Genomic DNA, 23,159 nt, shown 5'->3' with positions numbered 1-23,159 from the left:
TATCACAGGCCCAAAGTGCAAGAATTCAGGGGACAGAATGGTTTCAAAGGGTAGGATGCCTCTTTCTTACATCTAAACTAAGACAATATGGAATTTTATTTCACTCAGTGAGAGAACTTATATTTTAATTTGTTCATATAGATATTTCCATAAAGCAAACTATAACAAATATTCAACAGTAAGTATATTACAGACCACAGTCACTGATCATGATTTAATGACACTAGAAATAATTTTTAAATGGTTTGAAACATCTTAAAATTTGAAAATTAACTGATCAAAGAGGAAAAATCACAGGCTCCCTATAAATTAATGGAAAGATAAATACATAAAAAAAATGCACAGAACACAGCAAAAGCCATACTTAAGTAAAAATTTATGCCCCTAAATCCTTTCATTATGAAGAAAATGACAATCACATGAATGTTATATTTACCTTAAGGTTAAAAAAAGCATAAAAGTAACCAAAAGAAAATAAAAAGAATGAATAAAAATAACAGATATAATTAGTGATACAGAAAGTTGGTAATTCCAAAAACGTGTTTTTTTAACTGCTTAAGAATATAAAACAAAACAAATATTAGCAAGACTGGGAAAGAATAAATGTATTATTTCCTAGAAAATATAAATAACCCAAATTAAACCAAGTAGTAAACCCAAAATTACCAAAGAAAGACTAGAAAGGTGACTATCATTTTTATTTATTTATTTATTTATTTATTTATTTATTTAGATCTTATTATTTGAGAGACAGAGGTGGAGAGTGTGCATGAACTGTGGGAAGAACAGAGGGAAAGGGACAAGTAGACTCTGCTGAGCACAGAGCTTGATTCAAGAGCTCAATCCCATGACCCCTAAGATCATGACCCAAGCACAAATCAAAAGCCCAATGCTTAAATGACTGAGCCACTCAGGCAGCTATTATTTTCAATAACACATCCAAAAAACCTTTAAACCTGAATTCTAGGGGCACCTGGGTGGCTCAGTGGTTGAGCATTCGCCTTTGGCTCAGGTCTTGATCCAAGGTCCTGGGATCAAGTCCCACATCGGGCTCCCCACAAGGAGCCTGCTTCTCCCTCTGCCAATGTCTCTGCTTCTCTGAGTGTCTCTCATGAATAAATAAATAAAATATTTTTTTTAAATCTGAATTCTAACAGTTAAGTAACAACCACAACGTTATTTAAATTATTCCATACCAAATAAAAGATGAAATGTTTTCCAATTCATTTCATAAAACCAGCAAAACTTTATTACCAAAACTTAATTAAAAAACAAACTCTAAAACTATATATCTTTCTAATTATTTCAGTTACTATGGCTACATAAAAAATAAATAACCCTAATATTGACCAAGACACCGTTTACTTTGCTCATGAATCTGCAATTTAAACAGCTTGTCTCTGCTCCACTTAGCATCAACCAGGGTGGCTCAAAGGCTGGGGACTGAAATTAAATAAAGCCTCATTCACTAATGTGTCTGATGGCTGACGCTGTCAGATGAAACCCTGGCTGGCTTCACATAGCTTCTGTATGTAGACTAGGCTTCCTCATACTATAGTGGCTAGGTTCCAAAGGTAAGCAACCTGAGAGAGCCAGGCAAAAAACAGTACCACCTTTTCTGACCTAACTTCCTTATAAGTCATATCAGCTCCTCAATTCAAAGGCCAACACAAGTTCAAGAAGAGGAGAAATACACTCAGCTTCTAAGTGGCATGGTTCTAGAAGAACACGTGTAATCACAAATATTGTTGAAATCAGTTTTCAAAATACCATATGCTTCAGTCCACCTTCTGGCCACAGCAGTTCACATCCTTCCAACATGCAAAAAATATACTCATTCCCTCCCCCAATACCCGCAGCTACTAGGCTCAGGCTTGAGGTCCAGGTATGGATGAACTTCTTGGGTACAGTTCCTTAGATATAGCCCCTTGAGTATAGTTCCTCTTGATCTGAAGAGCTGTAAACAAAAAAGATAAGTTATCTATCTCCACAAACATGAATACAAAATGAAGAAGCAGACACAGGTCCATTAAAAGTTTAAAACCCAGCTGGGCATATGCTGCTAATTCTTCAACTAGGGAATGATCCATGTGGTTCATGTCTTCCTACTCTGGGCTGTAAGTTCCATGGTAAATAGCCTGTTCTTGGCATTCTTCTTAACTGTAGAAGTTTGAGATCCAAAGGCCTCTTTTCATTTTGTACTGTCTCTGTGCCTTTCAGTCTAAATTGATATACTCCTTTTAAAAACTATGTGGATCACAAGAATTAGAAAACAAGCCACAGACTCTGAGAAAATATTGCAAAAGACATATTGATAAAGTACTATTACCTAAAATATGCAAAGAATTCTTAAAACTCAAAAGTAAGAAAAAGAACCACCAGATTAAAAACTGGGCAAAAGATCTGAATAAGCCTACCAAAGAAGATACACAGATGGCAAATAAGCATATAAAAAGATGTTCAACATCATATTAGGAAAATACAAATTAAAATAAGATACTATTACACACCTACCAGAACGGCCAAAATCCAGAAAACTGACAACACTTAATGTTGGTGAGGATATGGAGTAACAGGAAATCTCATTAATTGCTGGTAGAAATGGAAAATGATACAGAAACTTTGGAAGACAATTTGGCAGTTTTCTGCAAAACTAAACATACTCTTATAATACCATACAGACATCACACTCCTTGGTATTAACCCAAAAGAGTTGAAAATTTATGTCTGCACGAAAACTTGCACACGGTGTATAGCAGCTTTACGCCCAACTGCCAAACCTTAGAAACGGTCACAATGTCCTTCTGGAGGTGAATGGATAAACCATACAGACAACAGAATACTACTCAGTGTTTAAAAGAAATGAGCCATCAAACCATGAAAAGATGGAAGAAGTTTAAATGCATATTACTAAGCAAAAGAAGCCAATCTGACAAGGTTACATACTATATGACTCCAACCGTATGACACTCTGAAAAAGGCAAAACTATGAAAACAGTAAAGATTAGTTTGTCAGGGGTTGGGGGGAGGACTAGATGAATAAGCAAGCATAGAAGATTTTTAGGGCAGTAAGAATATTCTGTATGATATTATAATGTTAGATATGTGTCATTATACACTTGCCCAAACCCACTGTACACACACCAAGAGTGAATCCTAATGTAAACTATGGGCCAGGAGCTATAATGATGTGTCTGTGCAGGCTCACTGATTTTTTTTTTTTTTTTTTTTTAGGCTCACTGATTTTAACAAATGCACCACTCCAGTGTATGAGAGGGACGGAGGATATGGGGAACCCTGTGCTTTCTGCTCAGTTTTGTTCTGAACCTAAAAATGCTCTTAAAATAAAAACAAGTATTTTTTTTTTTAAAAGTGTATGGACTTCATGTGAACCAATTCATAATCCACTACATTAACACCCATAAACCTCAAAATAACTCCTTGAGCTTCCCATAAGGTTCTGAGAGACAGTGCTCTTAAAATTCTTAGAGAATCTTTTGTGTTTAATAAGGAAGATCTATGAAGCACTGCAGGTCCTCAGCTCCTTAAAGAAACTACTATCTTTGCGAGGTATGACATTAAATTTCCTGAGGCCTCAAAAAAGAGTTTTATAATCATTCCCTTGGCTTCACTGTTAAATGACAATAGTGTAGTTGGATCTTTTTCTGAAAATATTCTAGATTTGATCTCTTTCCACTTGACTTTTCTCCTTTTTCTTTTTTTTTTCAAGTTTTTATTTTATTTTTAAGTTGGTTTTTTTTTTTCCATTAGACTTTTCTTAATTTGAGAATTGTCTGCCATCTGGAGAAACTAGAAAAGAGAGTTTTATTTTTGAACTCAGTAAGTTCTGGTTCCTTTATATTTAACAATTCTTTTCTTAGTTTATCTTATTCTGATCAGATTACTTTAACAAAATGCCAGTGTGGCTCATAAACAAAAATTTATTTCTCACAGTTCTGGAGGCTAGAAGCCCAAGATCAGGGTGCCAACATGGTTGGGTTCTAGTGAAGACTCTCTTCTACATTGCAAACTGCCAACCTGTCACTGTATTCTCTCATGGTGGAAGGGGCTAGTCAGCTCTGTGGGGTTCTTTTACAAAAGCACTACTCCCATTTATGAGGGCTCCAGCCTCATGACCCAGGTATCTCCCCAAAGGCCCCAAATGCTAATATCATCATATGGGCATTAAGATTTAACCTAAGAATTTTGGAGGACACAATGATTCATACCATAGCACTCTCTCCTATCATATTTTATTACAAGCAGCAAGAAACAACCAGAAAACATCCCTGGAATACCTTTATCATACAATCCACTGTCATCAAGCAAACCATTTCCTACTTTCTACATTATCATAGGTGACAATGTTGCTAAACTTTCTTCTATTACATATCAAGGATCTTTTCACTAACTCCAAATGATTTTTTTTTTTTTTACTTTCCTTTAAACCTTCACTGACTTCCTCCTCAAGGGCTACCGGGTTTCCACCAATTTTTTCAAAGCCCTCCCGCTTCTGCCCATTGTCTATTCCTAGTTTGGCCTCAACTACTGTTACATTTTTAGGTTTCTGTTACATGTCACCACACTTCCAAATACCAAAATCTATTTCAGTTTCTATAACTGCATAATAAAATACTCTAAAATTTAGTGGCTTAAAAGATTATTATTTATTCAAGAATCTACAATTTGGGCAGGGCTTTTTGCTCCACTCAAAGGAGATATAAAAAACAACAAAGAATTACAGATGCTTATAACCATTGTTAGCGTGTATATATATATATGATGGGCACAAAGGAGTTAGTGGTTAATTCCATCTGAGAAATCACAGAAAAAAATAACCTCTGATCCAGAGTTGGGTGCTGACATAAAGGGCAGGAATATGAAACGGGATCACATGCAAAAAACTGCAAGTGTATTGATATATAGATAAGTCCATTGAGGAAGAACAGAAAGGAAAGAACTAGTATGAAGTTGAGACTAAAAAGGAAGGCTAGGAACAGACAATGTTTCTATAGGAGTAAACAAGAGGCCTGGGATCAAATCAGCTCTAAAGAAGCTACACCATGGGGAGCTGCTACCGGGAACTATTGGAAATTGTGAAGAAATAAATTTGCTAAAGAAAGTCCCCTAAGTTATAAGAAAGAATGCCAAGAAGTGCTGTCATAGAGAGAGGCTGTCAAAGACACCACTTTATTGATTAAAAAAAAAAAAAAACACTACTAGGAAGAGAAGTAGGAAATGTCCTCAACTGAACAGCTAGAAGGTCAGGCTAGGGTACCCTGTGCATTCTGTATCTCTAACTCAAACACCTAACCTTTTCCTTAGAGAGAGAGGTTGTTCCCAATATCTACTTAAAAAGCAGAGGTCATAGTGACTATGACAATCTCAATACAACTTCTCTCCAAAAAAAATCAACAGAAATTCAGTAAGGGCTGCAGTTATTTATACAAGCTGGATTATTTTCTCAAGGTTCTGATGGAAAGCATAAACCTGGAAAAGAGAATGTGGTATTTCTCTCTCCTTTCCTCCATCTCTTTCTGTATCTCTGTGTGCACACATGAATCTCTCTTTAACCCATTATATTTCTATATAACCACACATTAATAGCTTACTTCAAAGAAATAATTTATTACCAGAAGCCAAAAGCACGAACCCTATACTAAATCCTGACTGTCTAGTACATGTTTTCTCCTTAAAAGTGAAATTTTTATTTGGCAGTGGCACTTTTTGGAATAGAAGTGAGAACAACATTTAACAAAAGATTATTACTCTATAAAATAAACACTATCTTAGTGAGCCGCACTCCCTGTGCCTAAAGGAGTCATGACAGCAACAGAAGATGCTGTCAGTTCTTATAGCTCAAGTGGACAAGAATTACAGTGGGAACTTCAAATAAAATCACTGGTGCAACAACTGTAGCCACTCACATAAGGATTTCAAGTAGATATGCATAGAGAACAGAAGCAGGAAAAATTGTCTCATGTTAAACTGACAAACTAGAGCACTATTCTCCGTAACCTACACCTCACTTATACTTAAAAACAAGCTTATATAAAACTTATATAGAATCTAATCATATCAAAAATATTTTTTAAGATCTAGATTCAGGTAGCTCTAACAAAAGTTGGAAGATCTCTATATTTCAACACAGATATGACTCTGTGTTTTTCTGATTTCTGCTCCTGTAACCAACAGCCTGTATTGTTGTACTTATGCTTTAAAAAAAAAAAAAAAAAAAAAGCCCTCAACAAAGTAGAGATAGAGGAAACATAGCTCAACATTATAAAGGCTGTATACAAAAGACCCACAGCTAATATCACCCTCAATGGGGGTAAACTGTGAGCTTTTTCCTCTACGCTCAGGAACGAGACAGGGATGTCCACTCTCACCATTGTTATTTAACACAGTACTGGAACTGGGAGTCCTAACCTCAGCAATCAGACAATAAAAAGAAATTTTAAAAAGGCATCCAATTCAGCAAGGAAGAAGTCAAACTTTCACTATTCACAGATGACACGATACTCTATGCAGAAAATCTGGAAGACTCCACAAAAAAGTTGCTAGAACTGATACATGAATTAGCAGTCGAAGGATATAAAAATCAATGTGCAGAAAGTGGTTGCATTTCTATACACCAATAATGAAGCAGCAGGAAAAGAAATCAAGGAATTGATCCCATTTACAACTGCATCGAAAACAATAAGATACCCAGAAATAAACCTAAATAAAGAGGTAAAAAATCTGTACTCTGAAAACTATAGAACACATAAAAGAAATTGAAGGGACTCCTGAGTGGCTCAGTGGTTGAGCATCTGCCTTCTGCACAGGGCGTGATCCTGGGGTCCTGGGATGGAGTCCCACATCGGGCTCCCTGCATGGAGCCTGCTTTTCCCTCTGCCAGTGTCTCTGCCTCTCTCTCTGTGTCTCTCATGAATGAATACATAAAATCTTAAAAAAAAAAAAAAAAAAGAAAAGAAAAAAGAAAAGAAAAGAAAAGAAAAGAAAAGAAAAGAAAAGAAAAGAAAAGAAAAGAAAAGAAAGAAAAGAAAAGAAACGAAACGAAACGAAACTGAAGAGGACACAAAGAAATGGGAAAAAATTCCATGCTCTTGGATATGAAGAACAAACATTGTTAAAATATCTAAACTACCCAAAGCAATTAAACTTTTAAAGCAATCCCTATCAAAATACCAACATTTTTCACAGAGCTACAACAAACAATTCTAAAATTTGTATGGAATCACAAAAGTCCCTGAATAGCCAAACCAATCTTGAAAAAGAAAAACAAAACTAGAGGCATCACAATTCTAGACTTCAAGCTACAGTACAAAGCTGTAATCTAGACAGTACGGTACTGGCACAAACACAGTTCAACGGAACAGAATAGAAAACTAGAAATGGGCCCACAACTATATGATCAACTAATCTTTGACAAAGCAGGAAAGAATATCCAATGGAAAAAAAGACATTCTCTTCAACAAGTGGTGTTGGGAAAAGTAGACAGCAACATGCAAAAGTATGAACCTGGACTATTTTCTTATAGCATACACAAAAATAAATTCAAAATGGATGAAAGACTTACATGTGAGACAGGAAACCATCAAAATACTAGAGGAGAATGCAGCAACCTCTTTGACTCAGTCAAAGCAACTTCTTACTAGAACTAAAAGGCACCCTATGGAATGGGAGAAAATATTTGCAAATGATATATCTGATAAAGTGTTAATATCTAAAATCTATAAAGAACTTATCAAACTCAATACTCAAAACCCAAATAATCCAGTTAAAAAATAGGCAGAAGATTTGAATAGACATTTCTCCAAAGAAGACAGCCAGATGGCTAACAGACACATAAAAAAAAATGCTTCACATCACTCATCATCAGGGAAATACAAATCAAAACCACAATGAGATACCACCTCACACCTGTCAGAATTGCTAAAATTAACGACACAGGAAACAACAGATGTTGTCAAGGATGTAGAGAAAGGGGAACCGCCTTACACTATTGGTAGTAATGCAAACTGGTGCAGCCACTCTAGAGAAGTTTGGAAGTTCTTCTAAAAGTTAAATATAGAACTACCTTATGACTCAGAAATTGCACTACTAGGTATTTACCCAAAGGATACAAAAATATGTATTGGAAGAGGCACATGCATCCCGATGTTTACAGCAGCATTATCAACAATAACCAAATTATGGAAAGACCCGAAATGTCCATCGACTGATCAAATGATAAAGAAGAGATAGGGTGGGGTGTGTGCGTATATATGTGTGTGTGTGTGTGTGTGTGTGTATACATATACAATGGAATATTACTCAGCCATTAACAAGAATGAAATCTTGTCATCTGCAACGATGTAGATGGGTGTAGAGTGTATTATGCTAAGCAAAATAGGTCAGAGAAAGACAAATACCATATGATTTCACTCCTATGTGGAACCTAGGAAGCAAAACAGATGAACCTAAGGGAAGGGAATAAAAAAAGAGAGGGAAGCAAACCATAAGAGACTCTTAACTGCAGAGAACAAACTGAGGGTTGCTGGAGGAGACGTGGGTGGGAGAATGTGCTAAATGGATAATGGGTATTGAGGAGGGCACTTACTGTGTTGAGTAGTGGGTGTTACATGTAAGTGATGAATCACTATATTCTACTCCTGAAACCAGTATTACACTGTATGTTAACTAACTAGAATTTAAATAAAAGTTTGATTAAAAAATCAAAGAAAGAATGAATCTCATTGACCAACAACTGGTCAGGGTCCCCATGAGGGCAGTGCCTTCATGGCAGCATCTGTAGGCTCTTGACCTGGATGCAGCTAGAGTAAGGAACACAGGGTCCAATAATCACCAATCAGCTATAAATGAGTTGGCAGAGTTATATGGAACTGCACAGAGCCATCATATACCAGGAACTGCCTAGAACTGCTTCCTTGGCAGGGGCTATAACCTGACACTAATATATTCTTAATCTTAGCTCTAGGATCTCAGCTCCAAATCAGGAAACCGTAAAAGTCCCACTTACCAACTTGCTACATTAGCCTACTCTGAAATTTACATTAAATTTTCTTTTAATTATTTATGTAGTAGTTCTATTTGACAGCCTTTTAAAGTTGAAATCTTTAGATAAAATCTTGTATACTGCTGGGCAGCACAAATCCTTATATTTTTTTGATGTATGCAGTAGTTTCTTTACCCCAAAATTGTTCCTGGAAAAATCCTAATAGATCTAAAAGGACTCACATCCCACTCCAAAATAAATAAAAAACAAAAAGTTCCCCATTCTATCCAAAAGAAAACAGACCAAGATATTTTTCCTTTGTTTAGGTAAAAGCCTTCTGAAGGTCTTCTAGCTACAACAGTTACTATATGGACTAGATGATTAGAATATTGTGCAATCTACTGTCAGGAGTGAACAAATATAATTTGACTAATGACAAAACGATAAACAAGTAGAAAAATAAAAGCAGTTGTGTTTGGCTAGTGATCTGGGTAGGAGGAAGTTGGGAGAAAAAAGAAGAACACTGCAACCTACAGCATTAGACACATTCTACAAAGCACACTCTCCATCACACAGCTTAAAGATTCTCAAAAACAAATCTATTTTCTGCAAAATCTTCCTAAGACACCTCACACAACCACAACACTCATTTTGAAGGCAAGTGGTCTAACAATAGAGAAACAAGAAAAAGGAAACTGCACAACTCCTAGAAGAAAACATAGGGAAAAGCTCCTTGATACTGGTCTTGGAAATGATTTTATATGACACCAAAAGCACAAGCAACAAAAGCAAAAAATAAATGGGACAACATCAACCTAAAAATTTCTGCACGGCCAAAGAAACAATCAACAAAATAAAAAGGCAACTGACAGAATTCAAGAAAATATCTGCAAACCACATATTGGTAATGGGTTACTATCCAAATTACACACAAGGAACTCATACAACTCAATAGAAAAAAAAAAAGTTAAAAAAAAGGGCAGAAGACCTTAACAGAAATTTTTCCAAAGACAACATAACAAATGGTCAACAGGTATATGAAGAGATGTTCAACATCATTAAGCATCAGGGAAATGCAAATCAAAACGACAATGAGATATCACCTCATACCTGTGAGAATGGCTAGTAACAAAAAGACAACAATTTTGGCAAAGACGTGGAGAAAAGGGAACCCTTGTGCACTGTTTTTGATAACGTAAATTGGTGTGGCCACTCTGGAAATTGGTATGGAGGTTCCTCAAAAAATTAAAAATAGAAATATCATACAACCTAGCAACTCCACTCCTGTTTTTCTGAAGAAAACAAAGACACTAATTTCAAAAAGATATATACACATCTATGTTTACTGAAGCATTGTTTACAACAGGAAAAATATGGAAGCAGCCTAAGTGTATATCAAAAGATGAATGGATAAAGAAGATGTGATAAACATACATATGCAATTAAATATTACTCGGCATAAAAAAAAGAATGAAATCTTGCCATTTGTGACAACATGGATGGACCTGGAGGGTATTAAACTAAGTGAAATAAGTCAGACAGGAAAGACAAATGCCATATGATTTCAGTTATGTGTGGGATCTTTAAAAATATGGGGTACAAACAAAACAGAAACAGACTCATAAATACTAAGAACAAACTGGTGGTTACTCAACTGGAGGACTGTAGGCAATTGGCAAACAGGTGAAGGAGATGGAGAGATATAAACTTTCAGTTATATAGAAGTCACAGAGATGAAAAGTATAACATATATAGTCAATACTATTTTAATAACATTGTATGGTGACTACACTTATTGTGAGCATTGACTAACATATATAAGTGTTGAATCAGTATTGCATATTGTATGTCATCTACACTTCAATAAAAAAAAAACATTTTGAAAAAGAAAAAAGCACATAACCCTTAAAAAAAAAGATGTAATAAGTGTTGGCAAGGATATAGAGAATAGGAATCCTTGTACACTATTGGTGGGAATGTAAATTGGTATAGTCATTATGGAAAATAGTGTGTAGGTTCCTCAAAAACTAAAAATAGAACTACTATATATATGTGTGTGTGTATCACACACATGCATACACATATATACAACAGAATATTATTCAGCCATGAGAAGGAAATCCTGGGCATTACTAATGGGCATTATGCTACATGACATTACTACAACATGGGCATTATGCTAAATGACAGAAGTCAGACAGAGAAAGACAAATACTGTGTAATCTCACTATATACAGTACCTGAAAAAAACAAGCTAAAATAAAAAGAGTAGAATGGTGCTTGAAGTGCTGCTGCAAGGGGCTGCAAGGTGGAGGAAATGGGAAGATGTTGGTTAAAAGTACAAACCTGTTATAAAATGAATAAGTTCTGATGATCTAATGTACAGTATGGTGACTATAGGTAATAATACTGTATTATATATATTTGACAATTGCTACAAGAATAGACTTTAAGGGACACCTGGGTGGCTCAGCTGGTTAAGTGTCTGCCTTCAGCTCAAGGCATGATCCCAGGTCCTGAGATCAAGTCCTATACACATCTCACTGCTCAGCAAGGAGTCTGCTTCTCCCTCTCCCTCTGCCATTCCTCCTGCTTAGGCTCACTCACTCTCTCTCTCAAATAAATGAATAAAATCTTAAATAATAATAATAATAATATCCTCTTGACTGTAGGTCCTTACATGTGTAAAATTCAAAACCTTGCCATATTAGAATGTGCCTGGCTATCCCATACATTTATACGTTTTTCAGATCTCAACAATAATAGCATTTTCTTGTAGACTACAGTAAGAATTATGATCTTCACCTTAAGGGTCACAGAACGATATTGATACTTTTTAAGCAGAAGATGTGACCAGATTTGCATTATAAAAGGAAGACACCCTAGCTGTAGTGGTGGAGAATGAATTTCTGATGTGGGGGTAAAGGGGGGGCTAGAAGGGGTAAATGAATGATGCTATTGTAAAAATTGGATAAAATATAATTGCAATGGTACATGAGTAGAATCTTGGATAATAATCTATATCCAGATTATTATTATCTAGAGTGGTAGCAGCAGGAGAAAAAAGGATGGATTGTACAGTAATTACAAAGCAAAACCGACAGGACCTGGCTTGGCACAGCATACAAGGAATGAGGGTTAGGAAGCTTTCCAACATAGAGAGACAGTTGACCCTTTAAGCAACACGGTTTGAACTGCACGAGTCCACCTCCATCAGATTTTTTTTTTTTTTACAGTACAGTAATGTAAATGTATTTTCTCTTTTTATTTTCTTAATAACATTTTCTTTTCTCTAGCTTCCTGTATTATAAGAATACAGTATATAATACATATAACATACAAAATAATATGTTAATTAAGCCTTAAACCAGTAACAATTCCAGTCAACAGTAGGCTATTAGTCAAGTTTGGGAGTCAAAAGTTATACAGGGATTTTTGGCTGTTCAGGGTCAGCACCTCTAACCCCCATTGTTCAAGGGTCAACTGTATACACTTTATAGACACACACACACACACACACACACATATATATATATATATAAAGGAAACTATAAAACTTTATTTTGGGGGCACCTGGGCGGCTCAGTCCATTAAGCACTTCAGCTTGGATCATGATCTCCAAGTCTTGGGATTGAGCCCCGGGTTAGGCTCCCTGGTTAGAGGGGAGTCCGCTTGTTCCTCCCCCTGCTCATGCTTGCTCACACTCGCTCTTGGCTCTCTCTTCCCCCTCTCAAATAAATAAATAAAATTTTCAAGAAATAATAAAATTTTATTCTTAAAAGTAAAAAGATATTTAAATATATAGTATATCAATTCCCTAGAAAGGATGGCTGAACATAATGGTCTATCTCTCTTTGAATTAATATCCTTTGCAATATGACTTCATTGCTATTCCCATTAAAAAATATAGTGTATTCCCTTATTCACTTGTTTTGCCAACAGCCCAACAGAAGGGACACTGTAAATTCTAAGCCAGTTTTAAGTATGTACTTCAGAAGTCCTTGCAATTCTGCTACCTTGCTTAGATCCCTGAAACTGTCATTTGAATAAGCCTAGCTAGGTTAGCCTGCTGCAGGATGAGAGAGATACAAGGCCTAATTGCCCCCAATGCCTCAGCCAAGAGCTCATCATCCTCATAAACACAGCCATCTATAGTTAAACAGATGAACACAAATGCATAAGGGAGCCAAGCTGAGATCATAACCATCCAGTTGATCCCAGCCTAATGTGCTGATCCAGAAGATGGTGAGCTAAACAAATGGTTGCTGTTTTAAGCCATTAAGCTTTGCTTAACCTTAGGAAGTTTCCTATACAACAAAAGACAACCAATAAATCTACCTAAGCTTTTTAGAGACTTATACTAGGCAACTAGCTAGATTTTTTGATTGATTAAGTGAGTGGTAACAACCCGAATAAAATCAAATGACAATGACGGAACACCAGATAATAGCCAGGCCTCTGCCTATACATCCTAAACGAAAGCTTTCCGGTTGATACAACTCACCCACGTAGACAGAGCTCTCAGTCAGGCTTCCATTCAGAAAAGAAACCTATCAGAAATATATCCATCTATTCAATAACAGAGAAAACTCATGTCAGCTTCCAGTAATCATCAATGTATGCTTTATTCTTAAATAAAAACAAGTTTGAAGAATTTCCAAGCATATGAGGAAACTGGGAGCAGGGAAGAGAAAGAAAAAAAAAAACTAATTTCAGAGATCATTCCCAAAGATTATCAGTCTCAAAGAATATTCAGGAAAAAGAAAATGTAAAAAATTAAATTCTAACTAGTATCTTTAATATTATAAAACATGAACAGGATGCCATAGAAACAAAGAGCACTAAAGGAACAGAGTTCCTTGAAAATAAATATGACTGCTAAAAATATTTTTCAAAAGGAAGAAAAATAAAGACAAGGACATTTCTTAGAACACACAGCAAAAAGAAAAAGAAAAATATAGGAGAACAAATGATAGAAGAAATGGAGAGTAAGACTAAGAGAAGTTCCAGAGACAGAAAAGCAAGAAAATATAGAAAAAACAATCCAAAAAAAAAAAAAAAAGAAAAAACAATCCATGTGAGACAGGAACTCCTCAAAACCCTAGAGGAGAACACAGGCAGCAATCTCTTTGACCTCGGCTGCAGTAACTTTTTACTAGACATATCTCCAGAGGCAAGGAAAACAAAAGCAAAAATAACTACCAGGACTTTAAAGGGTTTTGCACAGCAAAGGAAACAATCACCAAAATTAAGAGGCAAACTACAGAATGGGAGAAAATATTCACAAATGACATATCAGATAAAGGGCTAATATCCAAAATCTACAAAGAACTTATCAAACTCAACACCCAGAAAACAAAAATCCAGTCAAGAAATGGACAGAAGACATGAACAGACATTTCTCCAAAGAAGATATACAAATGGCTAACAGATATATGAAAAAAATAAGATCAATATCTAAATATATTCTTTAGATTTCTGAGCATGAGCTATATAAGTTAAATATCCTAAAATCTTCCAGAAAGGCAAGAAATAAGCAGGCATCAGGCTTCTCAGGAATAGCACAAAATTCTAGAAGGCAATGTAGCATGTCTTCAAAATTCTGAAGGAAGATGCTTTGAATTTAAAACTCTATACCATAGGTCATTCAAATATAAGGATCAAACAAAAACATTTTCAGACAGGTAAGATTTGTTATTAGGCAATGTTCTGAAGATACTGAAAATGTTATTCAGTAAAATGAAGTGAGAAACAAAGAAAACACTGGATCTAAGAAACAGAAGATCTACCCCAGAAACATAGCAAAGGGAAGATCCTGAATGACAGCTATGCAGCCAACCTAAAGAGTAACAGATCCCAAGTGGATCAGAAAGACAAAAGGATCTAAAAGGACTGTCACCGGGAAGCCCCGGTGGCACAGCGGTTTAGCGCCGCCTGCAGCCCAGGGCGTGATCCTGGAGACCCTGATGAGTCCCACGTCAGGCTTTCTGCATGGTGCCTGCTTCTCCCTCTGCCTGTGTCTCTGCCTCTCTCTCTCTCTCTCTCTCTCTGCGTCTCTATGAATAAATAAAATCTTTAAAAAAAATAATAATAAATAAATAAATAAAAGGACTGTCACCAAGAAGATTTTAGAACCCAATATGACAGAGAAAGCAGATAATTTTCAGAATGAATATATCTTACTCTTTTGTCAATTAGAAGGAAAAACAATTAAGTCCTAACTCTAGAAGGAAAAACAATACATAAGAAAGTCAAGGTACAATTACAAAGAAAATTTAAATGCTATATAATTTTGAGAAATTTATGTAGTAGAAGAAAAATAATCAATTTTACTTTGATCCCAGAAGCATTATCCATAGGGTGAGGCCTCTGGACATAGACAAAAGAAATGGAATCATAATATATACTATTTTATTCTGTATCGTATAATCATAATAAGTTAAATAGTTAAATGCTGTTTACTGATTTTACCTTTTAGTATAAATTGAAAGCATGGAAGAGTTAACTACAATTACAGAAAGTTTTTAACACTAATAGCAATTATTTACATAGTATTTATTATGTACCAAGTCCTGTTTTAAATGCTTTACATATATTAAATTATTTAAGCATCATAATAATCTTGTGAAATAAGTTACTCCCCATTTTACAGTTGGGGAAAATAAGGCACAGAAAGATTAAATAACTTGCCAGTTCATACAGCTATAATGTCATAGAAACTGGCTTTTGAAACCAGGCAGCCTGGCTCCAATATCTACATTCTGAACCACAACTATACTGCCTTCTTTAAATAGAATATAAATATTATCGACTGATAATTTTAAAGTCAATAGATATCTGATAGAAGTTAAAAGGCCAAAAGGAAAAAAAAATTAAAAAATAAATAAATAAATAAATAAATAAATAAATAAAAAATAAAAGGCCAAAAGGAGGTAAAAGAGTTGAAGTAAAGGATATGAATGATAACATCCTCACTTCATAAAACAAGAAATAAGAGATAATGCTAAAAGCTAATGGAACATAGAGGTTTAAGTATACTAGAATTGCAAAGATAGAGAAAAGAACATCGATAATATATAACTATATAAAATTTGAAGTAGCACACGAATAGCGTAAATGAATTAAATCCTCATCTTCAAAGTTAAAACACGTAAACAGCATCTAAGTTACTGCCTTAGATGATGAATCAAGAAATAGTGATATAAGTATACTATTTTAAATTATAGAGGCATCCATTAGAGGACAAAAATAATTAAAATTTGCTGGCAGCGCTCAGAGAGGCTAGTATACAGTAGAGCATTTAAAAGTATAAGCTCTAGGGATACCTGGGTGGTTCAGTCAGTTAAGTGTCTGCCTTTGGCTCAGGTCTTGACCCCAGGGTCTGGGATCAACCTGCATAGGGCTTCTTGCTCAGCAGGGAGTCTGCTTCTCTTTCTCCCTCTGCCCCTGATGATGCTCTCTCCCTCCATCTCCCTCTCTCCTTCTCTCTCTCTCTCACATATATATTATATATGTGTGTGTGTGTATGCATGTTTTATATATATAAAATCTTAAAAAAAAACAAAAAACTATAAGGTCTGTATCAAAACTTCCCGGGATCAAACCCAGCTACTCTACTTAGTATTAATAGCATTACTGAAAGAGGTTACTCAATCTTCTCAATTTCCTTATCTGAAAATGGCTAATTCATTTGGATATTATTATTAAAAGACTTAATACTTGTAGAACATTAGAACTGTGACTAGCCCATGTAAGTAAGCCCTAAACAAAGGTTTGGTGTCAGCTATGAATCAGAGGAAAGAACACAAACACATGAACAAACATACACACATTTACATGTAGTTCCTGATTTACTTAGCCAAGGATCCAAAATCTTATTAGCAGTGAGACTATCACTCAGAGCAGGAATAGATATAGAATGTCTCAACACTGCTTCCATTGACCTCTAGTGTCCTGCACTACCAGCAAGAGGACAAGGTGAGGTCTAGCAATATTTGACAAGCTGAATTGTTATGGTCCCATTTCTCTTTTATGCTCAGGCTTACACCACCACTTTGGGAAGAACAACCCCTAACAACCCATAGCCTTTAATGAAAAGAAATTACAAACATCTGGGTTCCTTCCGGTTCTTAAGCCAAACCCAGTGCCGATAAGTCTGCAACTTCATCTAAGAAGAGAAAATAGAATCAATATCCAGATGTCCCCAAACATTCCTTACTTCCTCCAGGTTTCTAATGTTTGGGAAAACTGTTTCTCCACAGACTGCCCTTGAGTGATATAAGTATACTATTTTAAATTATAGAGGCATCCATTAGAGGACAAAAATAATTAAAATTTGCTGGCAGCGCTCAGAGAGGCTAGTATACAGTAGAGCATTTAAAAGTATAAGCTCTAGGGATACCTGGGTGGTTCAGTCAGTTAAGTGTCTGCCTTTGGCTCAGGTCTTGACCCCAGGGTCAAGGGTCAGAACCAGGGTTCTGATCTCCATAGAAAACATGAAAAATCATGGTTCCTGCCATATATCTCAAAAGTTCACTAGGAAAAACGGACACATATAAAAACATGAGAAACTGTGCAAACGAACAAGATAAAGGGAATTGAATAAAAGATACAGAATTTTGGAAAATGAAATTAAGTAAAGAGAAGTCAAAGTATTCTAAGTAAAAAGAATACAGTGAGCAAAAATAGGAAAGTGACAATGCAAAAGGAGAGCTTTGGCAACGTAAGTACTTCAGTTTAACTGAAAGAAAAGTTTTATATGAAACTACACTATTGAAGGCCATGGAGGGGCAGCCCAGGTGGCTCAGCGGTTTAGCACCACCTTCGGCCCATGGCGTGATCCTGGGGACCTAGAATCGAGCCCTGCGTCAGGCTCCCTGCATGGACCCTTCTTCTCCCTCTGCCTGTGTCTCTGCCTCTGTGTGTGTGTGTGTGTGTGTGTGTGTGTCTCGTGAATAAATAAACTCTTAAAAAAAAAAAAAAAGGCCATGGAGAATCTGCAGCCTTTGGGAGTATGTAACAAGCAGATATATGGAATAAGGTATTTCAAAAAGTTAAATCTTTCTTTCTACACTTACTCTCTAGATGACTCAAATGGTCTCATAATCTAAATACTATCTCTATGCTGATCATTTCCAGACCTCCTTCCTGAACTTCAGTCTAGTATACCCACATGAACCTAGACAGTCTTGCTCAGCATGGATGTCAAGCAGGCATCACAAACTTATCATGTGCCAAGCTTAACTCCTGAAAATCCCCTGCCAAACTTACTCCTTTCAGAGCCACCTACATCTCCTTAATGATAATTCCATCCTTTAGCTGCTTAGGCCAAAGACCTTCAAATAATCCTGACTCTTCTTTCCCTTTCACACCTCACAGCCAATCCATCAGAATATTCTGTTGGCTCTACTTCAAATATTTCCAAACTAGAATACCTCTCACTACTCCCACTGCTATCATTGAGGTCTGTGCTACTATTCTCTCTGACCAGATTGTTGTCAAAACTCCTCTCCCTACTTCCCCTCTCTCTTCAATATGGGTACAACAATGATTCTGTTAACATGTAAGTCAGATCATCTCACTTGTATGTTTAAAGGCTAGCCATTTCATTCAGAGTAAAACCAGACTCCTAATTGTGACTTACAATCTATATCTTCCCACTCAGTATCTCTCCCATCACACACACCTTTGATTCCTACTACTCATCTTCTAGCTCACTCTCTCCTCCTCAGTATCCAGAGAAGCCAGGCACACCTGCCCCTTGGGACCCCTGCTGTTTGTTCCCTTTGCCTGGAGAACACTCCTCCCCCAGATATTCCTTCCCCACTCAATTCAAGTCTTTATTCAAATGCCACCTTTACAGAAGGGCCTTCCTGGCCACTTGACCAAAATGTCAACATTTCACCCTTGATGCTCCCTTCATACCCCATCATTTATATATATTTTTTCTTCCTCTGCAGCTATCACCATTTGATATACTATGTTTTATGCTTGTCATTCTTCTCTATCCTTACTAGACCAGGAGTCACACATTTCTGTTTGTTTTGTTTGCTGATTACTACATACTTAGCACCTAAAAAGAGTCCTTGACACAAAGAAAGCATTCAATAGATATTTGTTAAATGAATGAAAGAACATGACAATTACTGTATAAAGTACATTAGAAGGAGAAGAAATTATAGTTACAATACCATAGTCTCAAAAATATTTGTTGATTACCATTTATGATGCAAAGTTTCTGGGGGATACAGAGATGAAAAGGGCAACAATGAGAATGAGACACAATTAACTATAATCCAAAATAGTTGTTCATAACTTTCATGTGAAAGTAGTATAAAAACAGAGAGAAAATTCTATTGCTAGGAGACTACTGCACCAACACAGGGATCAGGTAATCAGGCACTATACTAGATAGAGTGCGATAACAATGGAAAGGTCAGATGTGATAATGATTATAACAATGGACAGAAATAGTTGAATTTGGTGAGTAGTTGAACAGGGAAAGACATGATCACTAAGTGTCAAGCTTAGATGATAAAAAGAATGGTGGTGCCATTAAGAAAGAGAGAAAGAAAGAAAAAGAAAGGAAGGAAGGGAGGAAGGAAGGAAGGAAGGAAGGAAGGAAGGAAGGAAGGAAGGAAGGAAGGAGTATAATAAAGTGGATAGAAAAAAAATGGTAAGTCCAACATTAGACACGTTTTGTTTGAGGTAACAGCAGACCACACAAGAGAAAATTTTAGGACACGGTTTTAGATTCAGAGCTGTGACTCGGGGTTAAGAAATATAGACTTAAAAGTTATTTTCCCACTGAGAGATGACTGAACTGAAAAAGGTAAGATTTCTAAGCAAAAGACGAAAGGCAAAAGCCATGGGAAACAGGCAAACTTATAGATGGGGAGGAAGAGGTACAAATGAACATAACAGAAAAACTTAAGGGAGGAAGAAATAAAACCAGGACACCTCACTATATATATAGTAGCCACAGCTATAAAAATTTATCCTTTTAAAAAATAACAAGTTACCATCCATTTTCATATTTAATAACTTTGCAACTATGTTCATTAAGTACTCAAAATCTCAGATGAAATCAAGGCAATATTTCAGTTCAATCTTAGAATTGTCAGACTGCAATGAGACTTTTTTCTGGTAACCTCTGAAACAACAGCTGTACATTTGTACAAGTACAAAAGATACAAAAGATACAAGATACAAGCCGTCACCTAGGAAACCACTTAATATCATGGCAAATTGCTCTGCCCTAGCTCCATACATATAAGAGGTATTCAAAATATATTCATTTATACAGATAGCAAACAGGACAAGTAACAAAATGTAGAAATAGGTAAATTTTAAATAATTAGTTCAGGGGAGAAAAGGGAAAGCGGAAGCCATTGTTTAATGGGTATAGAGTTTCAGTTTGAAAAAATGAAAAGTTCTGGAGGTGGAGAGTGGTAACAGCCGTACAATATGAATAGACTCAATTCCACTAAACTGCACACTTAAAACGGTAAATTTCATGTTACATATATTTTTCTACAGTTAAAAAAGTAACTGTTTCAGCTCATATTTTGTGCTATAAGCTAAATGTTAATGCTCCAGGAGCAACTGTCATATCAATTCTTTTAATTCTGAGTCTCTGGATTCTGTAATTCAGCAATGAGGAGAAAAAGCTTTGATCCAAAATGAAACTGACAAAGGAAACTAGACAACAAAATGAAACCAGGTTGGTTTGTTTTTAGTATTTTTACTTTATTTTTATTTGTTAAGTATGCTCTAGGTATACTGTGGGGCTCAAACTCAAGACCTCAAGATCAAAAGTCACATGCTCCACCAAATGTGCTAACCAGGCACCCCAAAAATAGGTTTTTTCAATTCAAAATATTTTTTATGAATTATTCTTTCTTAATTTGCTTACTTTTCGCTTCTCCATTTGTAGTCCAAATCCTTATCATCCCTCCTGGAAAGGACACAGTGGTTTACAACTATCCAAATATTAACCCTTCAAGTAGAGATCTCATCTTCTTCATGAAATCTTCTACCAGCCCAAAGTATACTGATCTCTTCATTGCTAAATTCTCACTCTTTATGGTCTAAATTAGTACACTTCCTGAACTATCTGTGGTCAGATGCCATTTTTAAAAATTTTCTAACCCATTTTGGACTGATACTTCCATAATATGAAGTTGAAATATCCAGAAATTTTTTAAACATGCAAAAGAGAAGTTAAATTTTATTGTAACTCAACAAACATAAAATTGCTGTCAAATTTTTTTTTAAGATTTTATTTATTGAGAGTGTGTGCATGTGCACAAGTGGGGGGATGAGCAGAGGGAGAAGGGGAGACAGAGAGAGAGAGAATCTAAAGCAGACTCCATGCTGAGTGTAGAACCAAATGCAGAGCTCAATCCTACAACGTTGAGATCATGACCTCAGTCGAAATCAGAGTCATGACTGAGTGACCCAGGCTCCACTGTCAAATTTCCATTGAAGTTCCTAAAGCTGATTCTCAATTTCTATACTTCTATTCCAGCACAGTGATAACAATTAGTGCACCAGCATCAGTCTGCAGTCTGCACTTTGAGAAGCACTGACTTAAACAACTCAGGGCTTCAGTCAATAAATCTTTATTATATACTATAGGGTATGTTATATACTTAGGGTAATCAGGTACATATCCTAGGCGTTTTCTCTAAAACCATAAGTTTTCCTCTATTTTGTGGGAAAGAACACTAACAAGTGTGAATCAATGATAAATAATACAGATAAATAAGCTTAAATGAGCTTTGTTGTTGTTCAGAGGAAAAGGATCACTGAAGTCTGGAGTAGTGAAGATAATCTCTTTTAAAAAAGTGAAATCTGAAGTCAGCATCTGTATTTTTTTTTTAAGATTTTTTATTTATGTATTCATGGGAGACACGGAGAGAGAGGCAGAGACACGAGATGCGAGGCTCAATCCCAGGACGCTGAGATCACAATCTGAGCCAAAGGCAGAGGCTCAACCACTGAGCCACCCAGGTGCCCCAGCATCTGTATTTAAACAGAATTCAGATATGAAAAAGATGGTAACTCCAGAGACTGGAGACTACATGTAAAGGTACAGAGGTGAGAATCAACATAGCATGTTGATAACAAAATGAACTGAATAGCTCTCACTAGAGGGACAAGTATTGATAGCAGGGAACTGAAAGACAGGCAGAGTCTACAGACAGAAAAACAAGCAAGGAAAATGCATCAAAGTTTCTCAAAAAGTACCACAATAGAATTAGTGTCCTAGAAAGGTAAGCCAACAGTGGTATCAAAGTTGGAGGAGCAAGGTGGAAATTCTTCACTTGCAAGGGATCATACATTTCACTTTTTTACATAACCTATAGAACTAGAGAAGTACTCAGCCCATGGTGGATAGAAAATGTATCTTTCTTAAGCATCAGGTTTTAAAAAAATAATTAAAATTCTATTAGAAGTACTAATTGAAGATACTCATCTTTACTTCACCTGACTCCTGAAGATTAAAATAAAAATGTATAGATACATAAGTGTGCATAACAGTAAAGAGAACTCAGCTTGGAAAGAGTTGGTCATTGGGCAGCAAGAGATTTCAACAAGTTTCTAAAAGACAAAAGGTATACAGGAATATATTGACAACTTAAACAAAACATAATATACTAGGAGGAAGTTGTAACTGAGGTGATAGCAGACCTCCTCACTGGAATCCCAGAGAGACTCTAAGCTCAGAGACACCTGAAGAACTGTCTCTAAGGAATATTAGGAAAGGGATGAGAAGAGTGGCTAAGAACAGAGATTAATTGACGATCTCAATATAGAAAAACTGTACCAAATATACCACCTACCTTCCTCTTGCATCTCCATCCATGAAGCATCCAGGAAGGAGCCTATTATTTACCACCAGACAAAAACTGTAAGAGTTTAATTATTCTTTGCAGCAAAGATGGCCATCTGTGGACCAAAATTTATACACCTTCTTCTACAGTATAAAGTTGTCCCTAAGAAATAACTGCTTAGCCAAAAACAGCATTTCTCAGACTCTCATGCATGTAGGCAGGACCATGTGACTAATTTTAACCAATGAATGTAAGGAGAAATAATTTTATTTCCCTGCCAAGGCAATGAAGAAGTGCCTTCTCCATTCTCCTTTCCCCTT

At 36.0% G+C, this 23,159-nt stretch overlaps 1 protein-coding gene across 1 annotated transcript in view; it reads right to left on the bottom strand.

Moving 5' to 3' along the window:
• Positions 1 to 696: 696 nt before the first annotated feature.
• LOC144321357 (uncharacterized) overlaps positions 697 to 23,159 on the bottom strand; it is a 34,100-nt gene continuing 11,637 nt past the window's right edge. Inside the window, exon 4 of the mRNA XM_077910905.1 lies at positions 697 to 1,957. Coding sequence (XP_077767031.1) covers positions 1,869 to 1,957 — 89 coding nt within the window. The 3' untranslated portion in view covers positions 697 to 1,868. The remainder of the gene's footprint in view (positions 1,958 to 23,159) is intronic.

This window comes from Canis aureus, chromosome 9, assembly GCF_053574225.1.
Source record: "Canis aureus isolate CA01 chromosome 9, VMU_Caureus_v.1.0, whole genome shotgun sequence".
NCBI lineage: Eukaryota > Metazoa > Chordata > Mammalia > Carnivora > Canidae > Canis > Canis aureus.
This window is presented reverse-complemented; position numbering and strand designations above follow the sequence as displayed.